The sequence below is a fragment of the Phycodurus eques genome, chromosome 7 (genome assembly GCF_024500275.1).
Source record: "Phycodurus eques isolate BA_2022a chromosome 7, UOR_Pequ_1.1, whole genome shotgun sequence".
In the NCBI taxonomy this organism is placed as follows: domain Eukaryota; kingdom Metazoa; phylum Chordata; class Actinopteri; order Syngnathiformes; family Syngnathidae; genus Phycodurus; species Phycodurus eques.
The window spans coordinates 10,047,308-10,074,290 of record NC_084531.1 but is presented as its reverse complement, the minus strand read 5'-3'; the positions used below and the strand labels follow the sequence as shown (position 1 = coordinate 10,074,290).

General features: G+C 41.6%; 1 protein-coding gene across 1 annotated transcript in view; it reads left to right on the top strand.

Moving 5' to 3' along the window:
- Positions 1-26,983, top strand: part of grik4 (glutamate receptor, ionotropic, kainate 4) — a 395,044-nt gene that overhangs the window by 221,359 nt on the left and 146,702 nt on the right. Inside the window, exons 4-5 of the mRNA XM_061681761.1 lie at positions 5,077-5,241; positions 11,889-11,986. Of these exons, the coding sequence (XP_061537745.1) occupies positions 5,077-5,241; positions 11,889-11,986 (263 nt within the window). The remainder of the gene's footprint in view (positions 1-5,076; positions 5,242-11,888; positions 11,987-26,983) is intronic.

Sequence of the window (26,983 nt, the reverse complement as noted above, 5' to 3'; positions counted from 1 at the left end):
AAGAGTAAAGCATACAAATCTATTGAAAGTAGTAGCTGTAGCTAGTAGCTGAATCAAGGTGCTGCGAGAGGGTAGTTCTCTGTTTGTCACCTGTGAGGTTTGCAACCTTGATATGTTCTTTTCTCCTTGCCTCCTCGAAGCACAAAATGATTTGCAAACCCTGGTCAAGTGATACTACTTCAGTTTGTGCTCATTTAATGTTTGACAAAGTGCTATTCTTATGACGGACTCCACAAAAGATACTCTTTCCTTTGTTTCCTTTCACGTCCTGTCCTTTTCCAGACTAGCCAGCTCACTCATTCGTTTGGGGCAAAAAATACTAAACCCACAATTATTGTTCAAGCGATTTTATATTTCAGGCACTACCAAATGAGCAAAGAAACAATCCTGCTAATGTACAATCAAAACCTTCTCAATTTCCTGACTCGTCAGACAAATAAGCACGACCTTTGCTCATACAGTACAATGCTTTAATAGTTGGTGGACATTTTACCTGAGAAATCTGGTATGTTTTTGCATCACTAACCCCCTAACTGTAAATGTATTTTGGACTCTAAGTTATTTGATGTGAAAGGTGCAGTGTGTGAAGGTAATAAAACTGTGCAAGTTGCCTGTCAGTGCTTTTGAATAAAACATGAACTGAAGAGAAAGTCCATTCCAAATGAATGTCACGGCAATGCACTATTCAAACTTCTGTGATCAAAGGTCAAGTCAATGTGAACTACTCACTATTTCACCATCAGGTAATAGCTTTTTTCTCCTTTTACACCTATGAGCACATTGCCATTAAATACAACGTACAGTGCGCTTCAACTAGTTCATTTGATATGCATTTAGCACTTGGACAGCTGGAGACATAACAACTTGGTTAATAGACAAGCCAGGCGATTCCTCAAAAGGATCATGACTTTCTTACCCTTGACTGACACTTTTCTGAAACTTTTTAAACTGAGAGCATGTACTATACTTATGTCATGGCAAAAGTGGGGCGGCATCTTTTTCTTTTTTTACAATAAAGAGGCTGCTAACCTTCACAGAACATGAACCCCATTGCAGTTTGAACTGTGAACGCCTCGATTCTGACACTCAGGATTTGTTACTCCTGGAAAAACAAACATTCTATATCCAGTCTTCCTCTGTAAGGTGAATGGGCAGATACAAGAGGGGAAATGTTTAATTTTAAGGTCTCATCGAAATATATGTTTTTACTGTTTTATGCATACCATTGGTTAAAATTAGTCTCTGACCTGGTTTAAGTTTGAAATCCATCCAGTTTGTCAGGGGTGTCAAACTCATTTTTGTCACTAGCCACATCACAGCTATGGTTTCCCTCGGGGGGCCATTATGACTGTAAGCCCATGTAAATATATGATCACCTGTAGGGTGAATTGGTTATTCAATAAATGGACTTAATTTATTGTAAAATCACAAAAGGGACCGCCAGTAGTACCTCGCACGACCACTGGTCAGATAAAGTTAAGCTGTTGATATTTCCTAGCATACGATCTCGATTGTTAAAAGGGGCAACTTGTTGCGTTTTTTGTTATGAACACGTCCTAACAAGGAAAAAAAACCTCGATAAAGCAGTTATTTCTGAAGGGTTGCTGCGCTAATGTAATTTGGGTAGTTGTCCGACTTTAGAGGTTCAACTCTTTGATTCAAGAAACACAAAGAGCACATTCCACATATTTTGTCAGGTTTAATTTCTAATTCTACAAGTCCAGAGAGAAATGCAAAGGGAAAAGGGAGAAAAATCTATATTCTAGTTAAAAAAGGTGAGACAAAAGGCAAAGGGTGACACAGGGTGAACTGCCTAAGGTGAACAGTTAGTAAGTACTTCCATTTGCCAAGGGTGAGATTCGTGAGACTTTCCAACCCATAATATTAATCCCAATATGTGATACACCAATTCGTACTTAATTTGGTAAATAATTACTGACTAATGGTTTGAAGCGGCAGCCAAGGATTAGAAGGAAGTTTGCCCTGAGAGCCGACTTGAAGGAAGAAGAGAGGTCCGCTTTGCCAAAATCGATCTGCAATATTCGTTACACGCCTCATATTATTACATAATATGGATAACTAGTTTTGAAAATCATAAGTCAGTAAACAAATGTTCGTTCACCTATTATTCAATTTATTTTAAAAGGGGGATTGGTAAAAAACAAAAAAATGCCTACAATATCTCAACATTAATAAGAGTAAACCCATTTGCAATTCTGTTATTTTAACAAGAAACTTGAAGTCCACGTACATGATTTGCTTTCGCGGGTCACATAAAATAATGTGGCGGGTTGGCCCCCAGGCCTTGAGTTTGACATGTGGGTTTACTAAATGCAAAAGACGATAAATGGCATGAGGCTTGCAAAGCGACCCAATCAGATTTCTGTGTGTTTGTGACGTACAAATCTATTAATTGCTCATTGTCATGCGAGTTGAGTTCAATGCAACCATGTAACATTCATAGAGTATCACCCAGTGCCAGGTACTGGCACATTTTAGAGTTTTTGATAATGAATCAATGTCAATATTTTTTTTGGTTCACCGGTTCCGCAGTACTGTACTAGAAATTCTGACCACTTTGTTCAATTGAATGGTTACATTGTGACGCACTGGTGTGATGTCAAGCTATCTACACATGTATCTGATGCAGCTGTTGGCATCTCAACAACACACCTGTTGAGGGAGCAAAAGCCAGATTATTATTATTAATCAGTTTATTTGAAAGGGGACAATGCAATTTCATAAAACACATGAAATACACATGGTTAAAAAAGCCAGAATTAGCCAGAAGGCTAGTTTTCATCTGTAGTCCCCTGATCAGGGCTAATCTTTCCAAATTGTACCCTCGTGAAGTTAGAACTCTACTTGCTTGCGTTAAATGAGAGTAGTGCATACAGTTTGAATGCATTGCCTTGCACCATGCAATAAAGGCCAGTGTGCCTCACTCAACTATTGTTGCAAATGAAAAAGATGATATGCTATATGATATAACAGTTTGGTTAGTTTGGTGCCGTTTAATGCTCAAAGGGTGTTACGCAGCAAATCAGCCAGGCGTGCATGTTTACAAAAGGATCACATCTGGTAGAGACGCTAATAGACCTCCTAAGATCACTTTCTACTGCTGCTTTGCGCTCTCAGAGGAAACTTTTTTTATTTTATTTTTATTTTTTTTAATGCCTGCCTTAACAAAGACTTTCTTCAACGATCCACAGCCTTAGCACACCTCCCAGCAACTCATCGAATGCTTTTGCTGGATCAAGGGCCAGCTCATGCTTTCCGTGTATGAAATCAGTCTTCGTTGTTTGCCAGATGTCACATATTGACCAGCCCTAAATGAGAGAGCCCCATGAGATTGGGCCACATCAGAATTATAAGTTTTGTTTATCAGACACACACTAACTAGTCCAGAGAGATTGGCTACATGTATCCAGACGTGTGCAATGTGCCATGTTTGTGACTCAATCTTGCTTGGGGGTGATATCGCACATTTTGTTCTTGTCAAAGAAATTTAGCACTAATGAGATGAGAATAAACAGGAGGAAAAACAAAGGCGTAAGTTAAGATCACATGACTTTGATTACTCTTATCCAAAGCTGATAATTTGTGTGCGACTAACAAAAGGCCTGTGGGTCGGCAAAAAGGTTACAGAGGAACCTCTAAAAGTAGAATGCCCTTAAAATGCAACCAAACTCACCCTTTTTTTGTTTCTAAATTCATTAAATATGTTTGAAGATGAGTGCTGAACATGTGCAAAGACAGAACAATATAGTACTGACTTGTTGAGCTATATCTTAAGACTTTTTCTTCATCTCTTTGTGTTAGATTATTTGGGCGGGGCTAAAAACTAGCCCTGTGATGTCAGCAGGCTTGGCACGTATACTTTCTAGCATTAGGCCCTCCCCCACTATATAAGCACCAAGCACCTTTATTCCATGCAGTGGCCATTCGGCGGAATTGCCACTTACTCATTTATTTTAACCACCCTATTACTACCAGTGTAGCGTGCAATTGGCCATCAAACTATGTCCGCAACTCAAAAAAACACATCTTCTCTTAATTGTAATGTGTTTTGTGTTACTTGGGCTCCAGTGTCTCTGCTGTCTGTGGCTCCACGCACGTTTCGTTGCAAGGCAGCGGCAAATCGGACAGGCTCCACTGCGGCCTATTGACAGCCGACAACTGTTAGAGAAGCTGCCGGAGGTCCGGTGCAACAGCGTTAGGGTCGTCATCCACATGCGTCGCGGAGCATGGTGGAGGAGGGGGGAATAAAATCATCTGGCTATGACCGCCAGAGGCTGAACCTCGGCAGACATGGCACTGTGTGCACCATGGTACCTGTGCCAGGATGATTTCCCCCCCACCCCCCTTTTCCTCCGCCTCTTCACCGTCGATTAACGGGCCGCTGAAAGAGCATGTACAATCGCTGCGAATTCTTCTCCTCACGCTTTGCAGGAGCCATGAGCGGATGCTCACACTTCAATTTTGTGTGTTGACCATACATGTGCAGTTCTCCTCGCAAGTAGAGCTGAACTGAAATGTAGAATGCAGAAATGTAGCAGTTCATTCCTAAGGTGAGTGTCGTTGAATAGTCATCAGAGAAAAAACAGTGGGCAGTGAAACCACTTCGGTGTCCGGTGTGAGTCATATATATATATATAGTTATCCGGCACAATTGTGATTTTTCAAGTTTTTTGTAGCCTCAATTTATTTACTTGCTAATTCGTTTTAATCATTGAAATTTGGCAGGCTTGTTAACTCACTCTTTATATTGTATCTAAACAGTGAACTGTCAATAGTGCTTCGGTAATTGGAGTACCTTCATTGCTGGATGCAAAGATGTCCTTTTGTCTGAACTTTTTAAAACCATTTTATTTATTTTTATCAAACTGTTGTCGTCTCTCTTGATCCATTGAAACAATATGCAAAAAATGTCACTAAAGGGCACTTTAAGAGTAAGTGGGGGAAGATTATTTCAAGACATCAATTTCATACAATTCCAACTTGAGGATAGTGTTCACTTGTCATTTCTTTGCCTTCCACAGTCAATGCCACCTTACCATTGCCCTTTTTGTGCAGCTGCCATCCTTGATGACCCGATGGAGTGCAGCAGAGGAGAGCGTTTGGCCATCACGCTGGCCAAAGACAGCATCAACAGGAGCAGCAATCGCTCCATCACAGGAAAGCTGGAGGTGGACATCTTTGAGCTGCTTAGAGACAGTGAATATGAAATGGGCGAAACAAGTAAGTAACAGCCCTTGAATTGTTATTGAGGGTGATTGATAAACTGAGTAAAATAACATATTCAATCGATCATATGTAGTAAAGTCGTGGGAAACACAGCTCTTGATGAATTACTTAATCCGGGTTTGAAATAGAACTCTTTGTTTTTGTTTTTAGCAACTTTGATATTTTTCATAGACATTGTGACAGGAAGTTAAAGGTTACTTAGGAAATTATGCTATTAGGCTAACAATATATACAGATTTTAAATGTATCTTTAGTGACACCAGTCCTGGAACATTTCGGACACAATGCACCAATAACTGATGTTTCAGTGACATAACCTACCAAAGGTTTGGTTTGGTTTTGTCATTCAATAGCACTAGCAAATGTGTCCAAACTTTTAACTGGGAGTGTAGCCATGTAGCAAGGTGTGGAAATTCAATCAGTGACTGAATTAATTCATTCACGGTGTTCAAGGTTCATGTTGATGGATCATTAAAAAGTCTTAAATTTGATTTTCTAATTATAAGGCCTTAATTATCAATAAAAAATGTCACTTACCGGCAGAGTGAACAACATTTATCCCAAAAAAAAATTGCCAGTCTAATAGTGTGATTGCTTCAGTTGCCACAATATCAATAAAACACACCAATAGAGGAAACTGGACTCTTCTTGGTTGTTAAATTTGTTGTTGTTTTCCTATTCTGCAAATACATTCAAGATGACTTACGTAAGTATGCTATTGGGCTAATGATTCATAAAAATAGCAACGTGACAAAATTTCCCCAAAATGACAGTCTGTTAAAATACTGAGTCTCGTTGGAATGGCCAGTTCGACTTGAGTAGAACGCACCAAGAATTTCTAAAATCAGATGAACAGGTCAATAGAAATTTAGATTTTTGTGGAGGAAAAAAAAAGGCCTTTTGCAGAACATTTCTGTGTGATATTGCCTATAGACAATCTGGTCAAAAAGTGCCTTCAAATGAGAGTAAAACAGTATAACTTGATTGTTTCTCAGCATATTTCCTTAACCCTTTTGTTTCATCTGCTATTTGGGCAACCGCGTCTCTGATTTGCTGAAAAGTTTCAATTAAAAAAAAACAAAAACAAAAAAAAAAACAAGAAATATCCACCAATAAGCTCTTACAGGCCGAAATTCCAAGGGGTTCTCCAGGTCGATGCTTTAAGATTACTAGGACGTTTCAAATGGCGTCTCTTGCACTTAAAGGGAAATTGGTGTTGCAGCAGGAGTTCAAAGAGGACAAGGTGCAAAATGACAATGTAAGGAGTGGGAATAATCAGAATCAGAATCATCTTTATTTGCCAAGTGTGTAAAAAACACAATGAATTTTTCTCTAGTAGTTGGAGCCGTTCTGGTATGACAACAGACAGTCAATTGACAGAGAATACTTTTGAGACATAAAGACATAAAGGCATGTTGCAATGGAATTGTAAGTTAACTGTTTAAGAAGTTAATGGCAAGAGGGAAGAAACTGTTGGAATGTCTGCTTGTTTTAGTTTGCATTGTTCGGTAGCGCCTACCTGAGGGAAGGAGCTGGAAGGAGGTGGTGACCTGGATGTGGAGGGTCCAAGAGGATTTTGCATGCTCTTGTCTGAGTTCTGGCAGCATACAAGTCCTCAAGGGTGGGTAGGTACCGACAATCTTTTCAGCAGTTTTGATTGTCAGTTGCAGTCGGAGTTTGTCCTTTTTTTTGTAGCAGCACCAAACCAGACTGTGATGGATGAACACAGGACTAATTCAATGACTGCTGTGTAGACATGCCTCAACAGCTCCTGTGGTAGGCCGTGCTTCCTCAGAAGCCGCAGGAAGTACATCGTCTGCTGGGCCTTTTTGAGGATGAAGTTGATGTTGATCTCCCACTTCAGGTCCTGAGAGACTGTAATTCACAGGAACTTGAAGGTTTCAACGGTTGACACAGGGCAGTTGTACAGCGTGAGGGGCAGCTGTGGTGAAGAATGCCTCCTGAAGTCCACGATCATCTCTACAGTCTTGAGCGTGTTCAGCTCCAGGTTGTGTCGGCCGCACCACAGCTCCAGCCGTTCCACTTCCTGTCGATACGCAGACTCGTCACTGTCTTTGATGAGGCCGATGACAGTGGTGTCATCTGCAAACTTCAGGCATTTGACAGCCGGGTCCGTTGAGGTGCAGTCGTTCGTGTAGCGAGAGAAGAGCAGCGCAGAGAGGACAAATACTTGGGGCGCCCCGGTAATGATGGTGCGTGTAGATGAGGTGGCCTCCCCCAGCCTCACCTGCTGTGTCCGGCCCATCGGGAAGTTGTAAATCCACTGACGGTGGCAGGCGAGACGCTGAGCAGGAGAAGCTGGGAGAGAGGGGTTCGGGGATGATGGTGTTGAACACAGAGCTGAAGTCCATGAACAGGATTCACGTGTAGGTCCCCGTGCCATCAAGGTGTTCTAGGATGAAGTGCAGTCCCATGTTGACTGCATCATCCGCAGACCTGTTTACTCAGTAGGCAGACTGCAGGGGGCCCAACAGTGGACCTGTGACTCTCTTGAGGTGGTCCAGCATAAGGCGCTAAAAAGGACTTCATGACCACAGATGTCAGGGCAACAGGCCTGTAGTAATTCAGATCCGGGATTGCAGGTTTCTTGGGGACTGGGATGATGGTGGAGCATTTGAAACAGGATGGTACTTTTCACAGTTCCAGAGATCTATTGAAGATCTGTGCGCAGACTGGATCGAGCTGGTCCGCGCAGACTTTGAGGCAGGATGGGGACACATGGTCTGGGCCTGCCGCTTTGTTAATCTTTTGTTGTTTGACGATGCGTCTCACATCCTGTTTGTCGATGGTGAATGCAGAAGTCAGAGGTGTCATTGTGGTCGGTGGTGCGGCTGTGTGGGGTGGGAAAGTGTCCTTTTCAAATCTACAGTGGAAAGTGTTCAAGTCATCGGCTCGTCTGCTATTGTTCTCAGCTTGGGGGGATCGTCGCTTGTAATTAGTTAGCAATTGTAATGCATGCCAGACGGATTTAGAGTCGTTAGTGCAAAACAGTTTTTCTATCTTTACTAAATGCAGGGTGTCTTCCATTCTACAATACAGTCCTAAATTCATAATTATAGTACATAATTGTGGACTCTAAATTGCCCGTAGGCATGACTGTGAGTGCGAATGGTTGCCCTGCGATTGGCTGGCAACCAGTTCAGGGTGTACCCCGCCTCCTGCCCGATGACAGCTGGGATAGGCTCCAGCACCCCCGCGACCCTAGTGAGGAGAAGCGGCTCAGAAAATGGATGGATGGATGGAGTACATAATTGTATAAAAAAATAGAAAAACAGTACATATGGCAATAAGTGTGAGTGCCTTGTTGTGCCATGTCACGTGAAGTGACAATGTTCAGTATTCTTACGCAGCTGCACAAACTACAAAAGATGTGCTTCATGACAAAAAAAATCTACAACAATATTCCCCCAAAGGCAAAGAAGTTTAATTGAAATTATATTAAACAATGTGACTGTTGCTTGGTTACAGTGACATGCAGTAAATACTACATAATATTAAGTACGCAACCTTGAATAGTTCCTTCTCTTTCCACCATATTGACAAACACATGCCTTGCGCAGAACCATTTTCTCCTGTCAAACATTATTATTTAAATACTGTAGATAAGACATTGAAACTATTTCTCCAATGCTGGATGCCTCTGCAATTCAACATGCTGACTGTTCCCCTTTTAAGGTTGTAATTTAAAAGTATCTGAAATCAATACCATATGACTTGGAAATACGTAGTTACTGTAATCTGCTATGACTGGAGCGTTCGTGCATTGATTTTCCACATGAATCTTTTTACAATCACTGATGAAGCTTCAGAGGCATTATCATTGAAAACACGGGTTCAATAGCTTCAAATATATATTACTTTCTGTAACTGGTTTACACAGAGTGGCGTTCTAAATGTTTTTCAAGCATGTTAAAGTGAAGCAGGTTGGTGTGCCAGGATTGTCAGTGTACACTTGGCAAATGTTTTGTGTGTGTAAGTATGCGCAACGAGAAGGAGAAATTGGATTAGGGATGGATGAGTGGCCGCGGTTAGATGGGAATATCACGGAGGGAGCGCTCCCTCATCTAAAAAGTCCTAGCCTTCAACCAACCTTCTCCCCTTCACTCTCCTGTGTAGTGGGAACAGTTGGGCAGATAGTTAACAATTCTTAAAAAAAAACGCTTCAAAATCTGTATTGCCATTACAAGTTTTACTGTCAAACAAAACGAAGAAAAGTATTTAATTAAACATTTAAATGAAAAAAAACTTTCACATTTTATCAATGTATGCCCCCATCTAGTGGTTATGAAAAAGCAGTACACTTTCTTTCCAATATGCCACCACCACCAAGAGGTTATGAAAAAGGTGTAGCGTACACTTTCATTCTAATATGACAGGGGTACATATGACTGCATATATCTCGTGTTGTGCTCATAAGTTTACATACCCTGGCAGAATTTTTTTTTTTTTTTTTAATATGACTGAAGACTGAACAACAACCATCATTAATTTCTTTATGGTTCTGTTTTGTTTAATGATAATGCTTTTCTGAAATGCTTGACAGTTAAATTTGAATCCCATTAAAATAAAATTAAATGTGTTTCGCCTGGCCCTTCATGTTTTCTTTAAAGGATTGTACCCATCTTACAAATTCTGCCTGGGTAATAAAACATATGAGCACAACTGTGTGTTTTCTCATTTACTAAATAAAAGTAGGGCTGTGAATTTCAAAATAAGAGCAAGCAAATAAAAAGAAAGTATTAAGTGTTAAAATAAAGTGCTTAACTTCAGAATAATTATTTGAAAAAAATAACAAAATACAGATAATACTTCATGTTTTGATCATATGGATAGAAGCAAAATCATGCGTTGTAAAAATGCATTATACATTGGTAGAAGGGTTTTCCAGAATTTTGAGGTCTACTTTGGGGGTGCGTATTATAACATGGGTGTGCATTATACATGATAAATTACAGTATAATCTATTATACTCTCAATTGAATATGATCAATTTGTGGAATATATCTAATTGACCAAATTAGATATAGGAGGTTTTGGCCTGGCGCCAGTGACATGGTTTATGATGCATACGGATCAAATTCTCTCACTTTACTTTGGGAAAGATGAGGTCAACCAGCATCACAGGATGGATTATGTATGACCTTGAAAGTTCGACTGCAATTGTAGCTTTCATGAAGCACGTCCACCACACGATGAGACTCGAGGTCTGGTTTAGAGTTGGTCATGTCAAACACAAAGGGCTTGAGTGCATCAGTGTATTTTAATAAATTACATTGCGCTCAATGGTCTTTTTGTGAACGCGTTTCAAGCCGTCATTGTGTACGTATGTCTGTCCACCATTACAACCACCTAAAATTTTTAAACCGTTGGTATTGATCAGTGAAAATTGATGAAAAAATTGGACTTTACCCTAACCCGATGGTTGTCTTTGAAAACGTGAGTCCAAGCAGCATTGATGGATTTCTAGGGGGACACACATGCACGCCTCCTACCTGTGCCAATGGAAGTGTCTCAGCGTGTTGGCTCGCAGTCACATCATTCAGCCTCATAATCTGTTGAAGCCATGAAAACAGGTGCAAATTTGTTTACGGGCACGCACTGCAAATGTGCACATATGCACATCTTTGCAGGCCTCACGGGTGACTGAGGGATTACTTATTAATCATTCGATTCACTGCCTTTGGATACACCGCACAGGCCTGAAACTTGTCCTCCTTTGCTTTTCTCACACACACACACATGCACGCACACACACACGCACGCACACACACACACACACACACACACACACACTAAAGCACAAAAACGCACACACGTTCAGATTTACATAGTTCTTCTTGTCTGTCTCGCTTCATTGGCCATACAAGTTTAATTGGGAGCCAGGGATTATAAACCCACAAGAAATGTCTGTTTTGTGGTATGGGAGATTAAAGTATGTGGTCTGTGTACTATAGAGTGTAAAAATCAGAATTTTAGTATTCATCCCCCAAAGGTAAAGTTGATAAAACGTGTTTGCAGAGTTCATGATGTTATTGTGAATAGAGGTTTATCACTGCCCATATCTGGTTTACTGCCTTTCTCAGTTTTTTTTATTCTGTTTATCTGTTTGTCACCTCCCTTATGCCAGTCTTATCATATTGATATCAGCTCCTCACACAAGCTACAGTAGAACCTCTTAAATCAAATCCATTTAGGATGGTGCTTAACAAATGTTCCCTTGGGAAATATTGCAAACAGAAATAATCCATTGCAGGATCAAACTTTGCCATAATGAAAACTTTCACTGTTGAGGCATTTTTAAAATAAAATCAATTGTCACTAAATAATAAAAACAGGAATAACCTCACTGACAAAGGCATAATGTGAAAGGTCAACTCCGTGATGTGCCTTGTGCATTTTGTTTTTAGTTGTCTCACAAGTAAAACCCAAAAATTCAACCACTGTAAAAAAAATAAATAAATAAAATTTAAAAAAAAAAAATTTAAAAAAAGTTAAATCATTTAGAGATCTCCACCACATTGTATATACCAGATTGGTCGAAATTGGTAAAAAATGAGTGATTTTAGAATTTTAATATCTCATCAAGGCACCTATACTAAAATTTGTCTTTCCTCTCCCAGTGTGCCAAATCATGTCCAAGGGGGTGGTGGCGGTTCTCGGTCCCTCTGCCAGTCCAGCCTCCAACTCCATCATCAGTAATATCTGCGGTGAGAAGGAGGTGAGTTTATTTACCCACAAGGCCACACTACGCAAATGCAAATTTGGATTTAACAACAATCCGCAATTGCTGGGATGAGGTAAGGACTACAGTACAATGGCCTTTACTCATCATTAGCATCTGCTGGGAAATTATGAAAATGAATTCAAAATTGCTTTGCCCCTAATTATGAGTTTATTTTATTTCCATTACATTTATGAGCCATCTACTCAGATTATTGTCCTCACAAAGCTTTCCACCAACAAGCCAACAAATAGAAAAGATATCTAGTTTTGTTTGTCACCATCCATTTTTAAGACCATAGTTTAGCTAATAATTACCGCACTGTTATCTATATCTGGAGTTGCACATGACATTGCTGACTATGGTGAGGTAAACATCTCATGTTTACACTTAACTTTTAAAACATCCATCCATCAATTCATTAACCATTTGCGACACCGCTTATCCTCACTAGGGTTGCGGGTATGCATGGAGCCTATCCCAGCTAACTGTGGATGAGAGGCGGTGTACCCCCCGAATTGGTCACCAGCCAATCGCAGGGCACATATAAACAAACAACCATTCGCACTCACATTCACACCTATGGACAATTTAGAGTCTTCAATTAACCTACCATACATGTTTTTGGGATGTGGGAAGAAAACCGGACCACCCGTGGTGATCAGTTATTATTCTTAAATGTGGTTGTTATGACATGACATACATTGTATACAGTATGCAGGAAGCATCTACCCTTAGCCTCGGTTACGTCATGCGCTCCAAGCTATCTTTCAGTCAGTCAGACAAGCAAACAGACACTGACGACCTGCTGTTCCAAGTGTCACTTGGGATTGATTGTCTGAGCTGACTGCTTTGCAATACTCACTGTGATAATCCTACTGTATTACCAAGAGGACTGTTAGATATTTCACTGGAGATACAAATAGAAATACCATAGATCTGATGCATCCCCTCCAGTTTTTTGGAGGTGGTGGCAGAATCTCTCTGAATGTTCTGAATTGCTTTTTCAGTGCCAGTTTCATATTGAGCAGGATCATGCTGCCCTGAAGAGTTGTATAATGGAGGTCTGTGTGGATATAACTCAACTTTCCATACTGGAACTGAAGTCATGTACCTGTTCTTTAGCTAGCAAACGGGTTGAGAGTGAATCAACAGTGCCTGTAAAACACAGTTGTTATTTTTGGCATCTGATTATTATTTGGGTTTCATATCATTCAAGAAAATCCTAAATCAAACTTTAAAGACCTTGTAAAATGAATTGAGTTTCTAAATACATTATATACAGTACATGTTTGAAGATAATTACTGAAAACCTGCACAAACTGGCAACTATGTAATACTTATCTGTTGAGATGCAGTCCATTTTTTCTATACCACTACCACTAGGGCCGCAGGCGTGCTGGAGCCTATCCCAGCTGTCTTCGGGTGAGAGCCAGGGTACACCCTGAACTGGTCGCCAGCCAATCGCAGGGCACATAGAAACAAACAACTATTCACACTCACATTCACACCTATGGGCAATCTAGATCCTTCAGTTCAACTATCATGCATGTTTTTGGGATGTGGGAGGAAACCGGAGTACCCGGAGAAAACCCACGCAGTCACGGGGAGAACATGCAAACTCCACACAGGCGGGGCCGGGATTTGAACCCCAGTCCTCAGAACTGTGAGGTAGATGTGATAACCAGTCGCCCACCGTGCCGCCGGTGTTGGAATTGTTTCCGTCCAAAAGTGAGTTCCCAAACTGTCAAACATGGGACTCTTAATTAAATGCCAGCCTGCAGTGACAAGGTCTAATCCTCCTGTCATGTGTAATGGTCTTGCCAGGAACCTCAGCCCCCCTATTTCAGTGAGAAATGGCTGTCAAACAATATTTGTTCCATAGCTTCCTTTGAAAGGATGAGCACCTTACGACCACTTCTGATTGCTGCAAATGCTCTCTCAGGGTGCCTCCACATCTATAATTTGCATTTTGGCTTTCTAAACCTCTTTCCTATTCCTTCGTCACTTTGCTCCTGAGAACATAAACATTAATCCCCACAAAACTTTGGAAAGATCATATCAGAGGTTACTGGAACACGAATCGTTCTATCCTAAATTCGAGGAGTTAAAAAATATGAAACGTTTATTTCAAGAGACAGTTTGGGATTATTTATTGATTTATTGTTATCAAATGCATGTGTACACTTCTCATTTGTGTTAACTACAATTTACAACTCAAGGTGGAGGTGGAACACATGCAGCAGATTCTCACTAGAACTGAAAACCGAGATAACCTCTTCGAGGTCCACAGCTAACATAAATCCTGCATGAATCGAAAAAGCATCTGTGTGTATTAAAGATCCATCACAGTGTAAAATTGTACTGCCTGTGTTTGGAGAGGGCAAAACCTCAGCTACCATCACCTCTATACCCAGAATGTACAATAATTCAGAAACTGCAACAAATCAGGCTCCTACTGCATGGGAGAGAAACCAGCCTTTGGGAAATAAACCTTTATTGAAAATTTGATAGTTTGCAGCAGGCCTTGGTGAAAAAGGCTCTGCAGGAGATGAGAAGATTGGCCGGTGGCCTAATGTTGCATCCCAAATCAGATAGGTACCCGATTAGTTGCCACCCCCTCCCCAAATAGCCCCACGAGATGAGCAGTATAGGCAGAGGCAAGATGTCATCTTGCATAACTAAAGGTTTTACATACCATTATACCATATCCTCTCGAATAAAGGCCATCCATAAAATTATGTTAATGTATTAACTTATTGCAGGGAACTTATGCGTACTACCATCACATGTTCAAGCTTGAGAAACACCTACATTTCTTATTAATGGTAAATGCTCTATCAGAAAAAACATGTTTTTATCGATCATGGCAGCGAACTTAACAATCAGAAGTTTGCCGATAGTAAACAATTGTTAAAAACATTCGTGATACAAGCTGTTTATTTCCACTCCCAGTTACCGTTTACTGTAAATGTAAAAAAAAAAAAAAAAAAAAAGTCCGCTAGCGGAAATATCAGCCTCAGTCATTTCTGTGTTTTGTTTGTAAATACATTAAATATGTTGAAGGTAAGTGCGGAAAACGTGCACAGACTGAATACTGCTATTGAATTGTTGAGATATAACTGGGTGGGGATAAAAAAGGGTCACGCTGACGTCACCAGGGAACAGCATGAGTCACTCTGACCCTCTATATAAACACCAAGCACCCTTATTCCTTGCAGTGGTCATTTGGCAGAAATGCTACTTTTCTATTCATAATAAGTTTACCCAGTTCTTCAAGTGTAGCGTGCAATTAGCCATCTAATTATGCCCTAATTATTCCCTGAAGTGTAATGTGTGCAACGGACACGCCATCAAAGATGACACCAAGCAAACCCCAGTCTCGTGCTGTTCCGCATACCTGCCTCGGCTGCCCCGCTGAGCCAGTCTACGTACACAAGACATCTAAGGAAAGCCTTGTCTACTTATCAAAGGAGAAGCACGTGAGATTTAACTTCGCACAGGAATGCTAAATGAATTACCACCTCCTCAAAGCTGAGACACGGACAACTGGTTTCTCACTCGGACGCTAAGTTAATTAACTTTCACACCCAGCCAGCCTGAATAGTCTCACCAACAAAGACTTATTTTTTTGGGACACTGGCTTGATGACCAAGAATGTGATAAACCCGCTGTTCGGTGGCTCCCCATGAAGACACAGTGACATTTGTGCCTTTTGTCTGGGACAATGAATGGAGCACTAGCGACACCCACAGGCGGCGGAAAGCTACTGCAACTCTGGAGGAACTAATCACAATCTTCACCGAATTTGAATGATGTACAATATTTTAAGAACTTTACATGAACATTCCCAGTGTTACCATCACAACAGCGTCATTAGTGATTATATTTCTGCAAATTTGAATGTCTAATGTCAAATATGTTTGTCAACTCAACCGGATGAGATGTTCCGCCCCACACAACACAAATGCCACATTGCTAATATTACAGTGTTCTCAACAACCAGATACAATTGAAACATTCATTACAGGGACTAAAGAGGATGTGCGCGTGACAATGCACGGCTGGAAACTGGTTTCGTCAGCTTAGATGCATCCATCCATCCATTGTCTTCCGCTTATCTGAGGTCGGGTCGCGGGGGCAGTAGCTTTAGCAGGTAAGCCCAGACTTCCCTCTCCCCAGCCACTTCCTGTAGCTCTTCCGAGGGGATCCCAAGGTGTTCCCAGGCAACCCGAGAGACGTAGTCTCTCCAGGGTGTCCTGGGTCGTCCCCGGGGTCTCCTCCCAGTGGGACGTGCCCAGAACACCACACCAGGGAGGCGTCCAGGAGGCATCCTAAACAGATGCCCGAGCCACCTCATCTGGCTCCTCTGCGGAGGAGCAGCGGCTCTACTCTGAGCCCCTCCCTTGATGACCGAGCTTCTCACCCTATCTCTAAGAGAGAGCCCGGAAACCCTGCGGAGGAAGCTCATTTTGGCCGCTTGTATCCAGGATCTTGTTCTTTCGGTCACGACCCACAGCTCGTGACCATAGGTGAGGGTAGGAACGTAGATCGACCGGTAAATTGAGAGCTTCGCCTTTCGGCTTAGCTCCTTCTTCACCACAACAGATCGAGACAAAGTCCGCATCACTGTAGACGCTGCACCGACCCGCCTGTCGATCTCCCGTTCCATTCTTCCCTCACTCGTGAACAAGACCTCGATATATTTGAACTCCTCCACTTGGGGAAGGATCTCATCCCCGACCTGGAGTGGGCAATCCACCCTTTTCCGACTAAGGACCATGGTCTCAGATCTAGAGGTGCTAATTCTCATCCAAGCCGCTTCACACTCGGCTGCGAACCGCTGCAGTGAGAGTTGGAGATCATGGCTTGATGAAGCCAACAGAAACACATCATCTGCAAAAAGCAGAGATGCAATACTGAGGCCACCGAGGAGCTTTTTAACCACCTCGGTGACTTCAACCCCAGAGATAGGAGAGCCTGCCTCAGATTCTGTCGGTTTCCTCCCACATCCCATCTCCCACCTCAGGTCCTGAGAGATTGAAATTCACAGGAATTTGAAGGTCTCCACGGTTGACACGGGGCAGTTGGACAGCATGAGGGGCAGCTGTTACGAAGGATGCTTCCTGAAATCTACGATCATCTCTACAGTCTTGAGCGTGTTCAGCTCCAGGTTGTGTCGACCGGACCAAAGCTCCAGCCGCTCCGCTTCTTGTCGATACGCCGGGTGCGTTGAGGTGCAGTCGTTCGTGTAGAGAGAGATAAGCAGCGGAGAGAGGGCACAACATTGAGACGCCCCAGCGCTGCTCAGTGGAGTTGGAAGCCGGGAAGCATTACAGCGGCATCGGGGACGCGTTCAGATAGCCATGTCTCCGTGAAGCACAAGGCGGCGGAACGCCTGAAGTCTTTGCTGGTCTTTGTGAGAAGATGAAGCTCAATGAAGAGCGTAGAATTTCGAGGTGAATCGACGTGAGCAGCATTCGGAATCCTCTCTTACGGAGCTTGACCTGCACTCCGGCCCGCTTCCCCTGTGGCATTTCCTCCATGCGCCGTAGATCACAGCCAATCCACCAGTTAGTCACTTGGTGAAAGAAAATCCGGAGTAGACTCCCTTAGGTTTAGCAAGTTTTCCCTTGTGTAAGTAAGTCGCGTAATGTCTCCAAAGACGGAGGAAAAACACAAAAACAGACAGAACTTGAGCGCCCGTTACCGAGGTGACCAGTGTTAGGCGCCACCCAACACTGTGGTGGGCCGCTATGTTCGGTTTTAAGTTTCAACACGTTTCTCATGTTGTCACTATGCGTTTGCCCGGCAACTGGAAGTTAGCACGCCGCCGTACCCCAAACGCAAAAGTGTTGCGTGGTTAAAAGTCCATTGGTTGGCGACCAGTCCTAGAAAAGTGTTTGTACAACAAACAAAATGGAGATCGTCCCTCTGACTTCAGTGGATGAACACTCTCGGCCAAAATTTGTGCAAATGCGTTAAGTACTACAACATAATGAGCCTATGAAATTAACATTTACATTTTGTTACTTAAAAACATCACTGATGTTTTCATCATGAACTTTGGCACATTTGAATTTATTTCAGGGTTTTAAACTGATTCATTAAAACTGTGGGAAGCCTGAGTGCATCAATGATTCATCTGGTGAAAGTGGACATAAAATGTGACAGTGGTTGTCACATTCCGAATACATCATCAGTTGTTTCGGTGTTCAAGGGGAAATCAGTTCACCCTGAACAATATTTGCTGGGGAGATTTTGTGTGTGTGACCCGTTTCCACTGTGCACACGGCTAAACAAATCCCTCACTGCGAGAGGAAGGCCACAGATGCTGTGCAATCCTGTGTGAGACATTTGCTGCAATATTGCGGCTGACAGACCCCACTAGATGATCAGCACATCATCGACGGTCGCCTATCAATCTCTATCTGCTATTGTGGATATAACCTCCAGAGTGACTGAACCCATCTGGGATCAGAGTAACTAATGGAGGGGCAGCTACTGTGGGGAAGAAGGCTGACTGCGCACACCACACTGGTGGTTTGTTTAGATCCTTTTTCCGTAAACCATGCAGACTTGAGGGTCAAGACTTTGTGAAATTGTATAATAACATTGTCTAATGAGAAACATTTAGTCATGCATTGGATCAGAGTTGTGTTGCTTATCTGCAGACTGGCAGAGTAACAAGAGTTTACGGTCCATTTTCTGTGGTTGCACTTGGTGCCCCATTTTCCCTTAAGGAAATGTATTATTTAAAATTTAGATTTTATATATGAAGGACTCGTGAGCTTGACTGTTCCACTTCAGATTTGCACCATTCAAAATTGCTCTAGATGCAGGCTACCCTCGTATTTGTTAAATTTTTCAAAAATGTAGGAAATATTGAAAATATTCAGTTGCAGGCATCATAGAACATTTGACTCTAAGCGCAAGTTTTGAACGAGAAATAGTATGCATTTTTTTGCAACTAAAGTGCCTTGTACTTGAGGAGTGGAGTGCGGTGTGGGCACCAATAAAGTTATGTACACTCTGTATGTGCCACAGAACACAATGCTGATGACTCACTGTTAGCCAACAATAATCTGCGCATCCAACAAATTTCAATGCAGCTCTGCTTACCCTTTTGGCTTTGAGATGGCTTTGAGCCTGTCTGCCAAGCCTGCAACGAGCGGCGTCGCCTCCTCCCTCAGAAGAATAACTCAAGTCAACTACCCCATAGTCTAATCTTGCTCAGGGACACTTGGACATGGTCACAGGGGGTCAGAATCGAAACCAAAAACTTTGGGTCAGGAGATGATCACTCTACCACCTGAGCCATAAGCAGCCCCAAACTCTACAAAGTCTGCAAAGCCGACTTATGCAGACCACATGAGGGAACAGTATGGCCACAGCTCGATGTCTAGCATAGTCAGAGTTCAAAGAGTGACAGGTTAGCAAAGGTGACACCATTAAACGACTTCCCTTCAAACAGAAGTGTAACCAGCATGAATTATTTTGTGACAAGCAAAATTGTGCTCCACTGGTTGCATTCAACGAGGCATCGGCCGATATTCAAAATCTAGTGAATCAGCTCAGACTTGGATGCAAAAAAAATTAATTTGTACAGTAACGCTGGAGTCTTCGAATGCTGCAAGAGTGCTTTAAATATGAGGACATTCTTTTGTTCTCATGTTCCTCATACTTCTCAGAACTTCATGTTGAGGCTAGGCCCACTGAAATAAGTTTAGCAAAAAGCCAAAGAAAAGGCAAATCCTTTGATTCCCGCTGAACTGAGGTACTGTACACTGAGGTCTTGGGTGTCAGCCTTGATGGTTTATCAAACTGAGATTTGGTGCATTTGTAGAGGTGCATGTTTCCCCCAAAAAATTGCACTTGCAACCCCAGTGGTAATTTATTTGACCCCAGATTTGTATATTTTTTCATTTATTATGTAAAGTTTAAATGTGAAGACTAGACTAGAGCAGCTCCTTTTCTAACATTACTTGTTTTTGCAACCTAGTCCCCCCCCCCCCCGTACCATGACATGAGCATCATCCCTGTGTCTAAGCGGAGAGAGATTTTTTTTTTTTCCTACGTGATTCAAATGTGTCAGAAAGTCATGAATATTAATGTAAAGTCTGATGTTCTGTGGTTGCTCGGGGCTTGCAAAGCCATCTGCTTGGAGGAGAACAGAGAGATTACACCACTACATGGTGGATTGTGGGAGGGGGAGGGGCATTCAGGTAGGATTTAAAGGTGAGCTTGGGGTCAGGTGGGCACAGTTTTGAGTTGAAAGGGTCACTGGTAGAGCACAAGCCCCAGAGATAAGCAATAATGAGGTTTTTGCCGTCAAATAGTACAGGCACATAAATACAGGCACTGTCAAATGAGGCTCCTTTCTCTATAAGAGGCTGTAAATTGCTGTTGCATATATGAATTCTACTTTGATGCTTCTTTCTTTACTTTTTGGCCTATTGATTTCTTTTTTTTCTGAGGCTTTTGCTCCTTTTTATTTTCTCCCTCCGCATCTTAAACATTCTCTTTAAGAGGAAATTTAAATTCTCTTTCATGAATAGGGTCTTTTCATTTTAAAATGTGACCAAATCTAGGGTATTTTGCAGTCATAATAATTTCCAAGATCCACAACTACATGGCTATCGAAATAACAAAACAGAAAATGTTCATCATACTACCTCTTGTGTCAATAACATCTATGTTCACACACAACAAGGTTTAAAAACAACCCTCTGTACACATGACAACACACTTGTCGATTCACAAGTGCACCAGGGACAGTCGGAATCCTGAAAAAGCAACGTTGGCAAACTTGGTCTTACATCTACAAAGAGTGCGGGAGACGACATTTCACATTTCAAGTGACACGATAAAAGAAGACTCCTTTTATACTCCGATGCTGAAATATTTTTGAATTCACCTTGGTGTTTCGAAAGATCCTTGTTCATATGGATCTTTCTTACTCTACCTGACACATTCAGCTGCCAGGACAGATCGTTGTACCGTTCGCCTGTGTCGCAACACGTTTCATCACAGTTTAAGTTTTTGCTACGATTACCTCACTAGGGTCATGGGCTATTAAAAATTTGAATATTTAATTTCATTTCAAGGCAGCACAGTAGATCACTGGTCGGCACATCTGCCTCACAGTTCTTAGGCCCCGGGTTCAAATCCGGCCTCACCTGTGTGGAGTTTGCATGCATGTTCTCCGCGTGCCTGCGTGGGTTTTTTCTGGGTGCACCGGTTTTCCTCCCACTTACCAAAAACATGCATGGTAGGTTAACTGAAGACTCTAAATTGCCCATCGGTGTGAATGTGAGTGCGAATGGTTGTTTGTTTATACTGTATGTGGCCTGCAATTAGCTGGCAACCAATTCAGGGTGTACCCTGCCTCTCGCACAAAGATAGCTAGGATAGTCTCCAGCACGCCTGCGACCCTAGTGAGGATAAGCAGTACGGAAAATGAATGAATGAATGAATTGCATTTCACTACAAAACCAGTAGAAAATATCCCTGGATAAAATTAGAGATCTAAAGTTAAATTGCCATTTTAGGACCTTTTTTTTTTCTAGAACAGTACAGGTATTGCCTTTAAAGGATTTCTGAGTGGCAATTGAAAAGTTAGATCACATGTCGTTGCCTTATATGTGGCACATTTTCTCACCCTTTATCTTCTACCACTAAAAGTGGTCTACAGTGCAGAGCAATCTACTTTGCCAGTGAATTTGCCTCCTCACTCAGACAAATTCCGTGTGTTTTTGACATTCTTGGCAAATAAAGATGATTCTGATTTGATCCTTTCTGAGCTGAAGTATTGTAAAGTATGCAATATGTGCATGATGGCCATTTGAACTGTGGGTTTTTGTGCGATTTTAGAGACATTGTTTTCAACGACTTTTTCACGTACTTTCTACTGTTATATAATAAGTCATGATAAAATATTGATGATAATAGTATTTGTTAATAAAACAGTTTCTCGGGAACAATTTTGCCTCATGTAACTCATTATTGCAAAGCATTGAGAGCAAGCTAATTATGCTGTTAGTCTATTCTCAACATGCCTCATGTTGTCTTCTCAGTTTGTGTTCAGTGTTTATGGAGCTGTCGAAACTGATTTTCACCTGTGAGCCTTCCAGCTATTCAGCAGCTTTTTGTCACTCGATAAGTTAGCAAGCCAAGCCTGCAAATCCTCTCTGGCCCAGAGAGCATTTACACTGCAGCTACGCTTAAATTAGAGCGTCTTCCTGCCAGACGCCGGTCAAAAGCCTGGCCGGCACATGGCAGCTGCTATCGTTGTGCATCCAGCTCACATATTCCTCACTCAGTCATTTGCTTCTCTGCTCCAGACCAATGCAAAGCTGCATTTCTTTTTTAATTTCTTTTTTTTTTAACTCTCTGGCACCAGAATGTCAAAAGCATCCAGAAAGTGTACCTGCTCTTTAATGCCAAGTCAAAAGAGAGTGAGTACATTTTTAATAGCCAGCTCTTATTCACAACACCACTGAAATTGTGTTCTGCCTGGTGGGACTAATTGGCGTGAATTGAACCAGTGTCTGATTAAAAAGGTTTCAGCTGCAACGCCAGGTGAGAAATGATAACTTCACGTATGAGAGGCTTACAATCGTCACATTCTGAGTGAATAAATAGATAATTATACGTAGAGGTACACACTGAAAAATGTGTGTACTAGAAAACATAAATGTGTGACTACCATTTTTACGATGCATTTAGAGCTTGTAGTGTTTTTGGATAACATACATTTTGCTGCAGACCTGATTGAATATTGCGGATTAAAAAAAATAATACATGCAATTTCAGGCACATGTAACCATGTGAAATTGCACTCTCATAATCCATCTTGGTGTAGAAATAAAAAACAAAAAAACAAAACACTTATTACAACAACTTACGCTAAAAAATGACAAATGATGGAATGATCAAAGACATTGTTGATTGCGTCATTTTCTCTCACAAATGATGATAAACCATATGCTCGCTAATAGAAACTGCCACGGGGAAAGAATACACAACACAATTTTGTGTAAAATAATGACATAAATGAATCATTATAGAAAACCCTTTCATTTTGGATTAGTTGACATTTCCTTTGGTTACACATCCCATGGTCTGCCATAACATTCTTTTCTTCTTTTTGTTATAGCGCTGATGATATAACATGATATATATTTTTTTTTTCTTGCTGGAAGCTCTGCAATCTGCAACAGTGAAAGATTATAATAATAATTACAGATTGAAAAGGTGTACAAGAATGATACTTCCTTGAGCTCTGACATTAGTTGTGCTCATACATTTACATACCCTGGCAGAACTTGTCAGATGTATACCATTCTTTCTTTTCAAAATAGCACATTCATGAAACAAAACATGGCAGTAAAGACAATAATGAGATGGTCTCCGTTGAGTCATCAGTCATGTTTTCCCCCAAAATTGCCAATATTTCACAAATTCTGCCACGGTATGTAAATTTATGACCGCAATTGTTTATTCATAACTCAGGATGACGTCCAAGCAAAAAACTTTAAAATGTTTTGTTTTGTCAAATCTCGGTGTGTGTGCTGTTTGCATATTCTCCGCGTGCCAGCGTGGGTTTTCTCCGGGTACCCCGGTTTCCTCCCACATCCCAAAAACATGCGTGGTAGGTGAATTGATAACTCTAAATTGCCCGTAGGTGTGACTGTGAGTGCAAATGGTCGCAAATATGTGTCCTGCGCTTGGCTGGCGACCAGTTCAGGGTGTACCCCGCCTCTCGCCCCAAGTTAGCTGGGATAGGCTCCAGCACGCCCGCTACCCGAGTGAGGAGAAGCGGTACGGAAGATGAATGAATGAATGAATGCTTACATGGAGGACTGGCAGTGAATGAGGTAAGGTGACACGGGAGTCTCATAGCTTTAACTTACTTCACATGATGTCGGACCGAACAATATGCACTATTTCTATTTATCACTGTTTCTGCTGCATATTACTATTCTTGTTTTCTTGGGTTGTTCTTCTGTTTACAACCCAAAACTAAAAAAAGAAAAGAAAACAACACAAAAATAAGTATTTATTTATTCCTTTGACTTATGCTGAACTGCCATCTCTTTGAAGTCTAGTACACTGAGCTTGTGCATGATGTGCTGATGTCATGCATGACATTTTGTGCAAATTTCAAAACATACTTTTTGGGCAGAAAATGTTGGCCACCTTCCAAATTGTATGGCAACTTCCTTTGAATTCATTCCAATTACGTGAAACCTGAGAAATGCAAGTGAAAGCATCTACCAACATGCTACTGAGTTCATTTTCATTCCCAAACTCCTCCCTGACGGAAATCTCAGCACACAGATTAAATGAATGACATTCCTTCTCTTGTCAATATTACCAAATGTTTTGCACTTGTTACCCTAGTTTCAACTCATTGCCCTGCTTTATTGTTGTCATACAATATTTCAAGTCAATTTTCTTCTGTCTGACAAGGTACATTTTTCTAATATCCATGATTACGGCCTCTGCACGAACCATGGCTTGCTGCGTTTTACTTGTTAATCCGCCTGCCTTGCTTATTTTATCATTTGTCCTCCGCAACCTGTCTCTGTCTCACACCTTCCCTTCTTCGCACACGTGCTCACCAGTGTAAATAATCAGCAGGTCAGGCATGGTTCAGCCAACTAATGGAAACCAGAGGATTCTGAAGGCTGCCCTTCGCTGTGGCTCTCCCTAATGACTTACTATCAGTCTCAAGCTAAATCTCAACATTGAAGAAGGACTGCTGTATCCATTTTGTTCTGCTCATTGTTGTCAACAGGTCATTCCATCCTCTAATTGGCACTATAATGAAGGTCCATTACAAATTTAGTATCATCTTAAAAGGCCTACTAGTTTTTGTGAATATGACTCTGAATATTCCATCCATCCATCCATTTTCTGAGCCGCTTCTCCTCACTAGGCTCGCGGTCGTGCTGGAGCCTATCCCAGCTATCATCGGGCAGGAGGCGGGGTACACCCTGAACTGGTTGCCAGCCATTCGCAGATTCTGAATGTTGTTTGTTTATATTTGCCTTGTGATTAACTAGCGATTAGTCGGGGGCCCAAAGTCAGATGGGTTGGGTGGAATGGAAAATTTATGGATGCATAACATGTATTTGCCATGTATGATGAGTTGAACATGTACACAATAAAAGGTGGTTCTGCTGTAATGATTGATAGCTATTTTGGTGCATGAGCAGTCCTCGAAAGCCAACCAGTGACAGTACTTTCACTGTGCAGGAAAGTGGGACTTGATAAGAAATCTAAGTCACAGTAAGAGGAGTAATACATGCCAACTGAGTAAATGGGATTGTAGGTAACAAAAAAACAAAACAAAACAATCAGAATCTTTTGTAGGTTGCAAAACGAGGTCACCACATGCTTAAACATTGGTTTGTGCGCATGAATAAATGTTGACAACAGCGACCAAGTATGTTGACAAGGGCAAGTACGGGGGCCGATGCGCCAGTCACAGTACGCAGTGCTATTGGTCAATGTCAAAATGCGATGAACTTCATCCTACGTGTAGTCATAATCCCTAGATCAAACTCCAGGATTTTAGCCCCGATATTGACCCGATTAGCTATTGCAGCCGATTTCCTAGCTCAGGCACAACATATTTTGTCGGGAACGACAACATTTCTTGTCATGTGACATAATCCATGACCAACGATTTGGCCCTACGATAGCCCTACGACGCCAAAATAAAAAGTCTAGCATGGTTGATTTTTTTGGGGAAATCTTCCGTGCAGTGTGACATATCAACAACAACTCTACCACAGCGCACCTTAATGTCGACCAATAGGATTGCGTATTGTGACGGGCGCATCGGCCCCCGTGATTGCCGTTGTCAACATACTTGTTCACTGTTGTCAACATTTATTCATGCACACACACTAATGTTTACCGCAGCTTTAGAGCATGATTCGACAGAATGCCAGCATGTTTATGTACAACCGTTAGTGCTAGCACTAGCTTGCTAGACTACATAACGTTTTGTTGCCTGTTTGCGAGCCGTATCTTATTAAAAGTATGTGAACATACCTCAAGCAATACTTGAATGAATGACTTCTCCCAAGCTCCGGTAACGACCAACACACGTTTTTCCTCAAAACTAAACCGTACTTGTCAGAGTACATTAAATGCCCCATACTTTTTACTTTGACTTGAGTATTTATGTGAAGAAGGATCGATACTCCCTTACAACGATCAGCATGCCGTTTGCTACTTTAATTTATACATTCTTGCATGTGTGCATCTATTTTTAGACTCCATCTTCGACCTCCACATAGGGCACCCGTTGCGCCAAACCAACATGATCACTGTCATTTGACTGCAATTCACCAATCAGACGATACAAGCCAGTCACATGACAGCGCACGTAGCATTCACAATTATGAACAGTCAATGTTAGCATGAAACCTTCATATTACCGCTAGAAAGCAAAAACAAGTCAAGGAAAGCATACGAGAAGATCTGAAATTTGTTTGGACTTAGTCAGATGCACATTAAATGGTGGCAGGTGTTTGCTGACTCCCATTTAACATGGGTTTGAATGTGATTGGTTAATTGTGAACACATCCACATCCCAGTTATAGGAGGGTGTGCATACTTGCGCAACCACACTATTGCAGTTGTTTGTTTTTATGTCCCCTCTCAAAGAGAAAAGAAAAACATCAATGGAGTTGTACAGGTTGCAGGACATAATGGTGGAAAATGTTTTGAAATGATTCATCTTGGTTTTAATTTTTTTTAAATCACAACAATTTTAACAGGAGTGTGTAAACGTTTTCTATAGACTGCTTGCTTGTTGAGAATTATGTTGGAAACCCATAGACCTCTTATCTGGTATTAGTGCTAGTGTAAGTGCTTTTAATGTAATTTTCAGTGATTGTATAAATAATGAAGTGATGAGACTGCTTATTTCAAGACATGAAGTTGAAATTGTATTGACTTAGTTAGCTTTTAAAT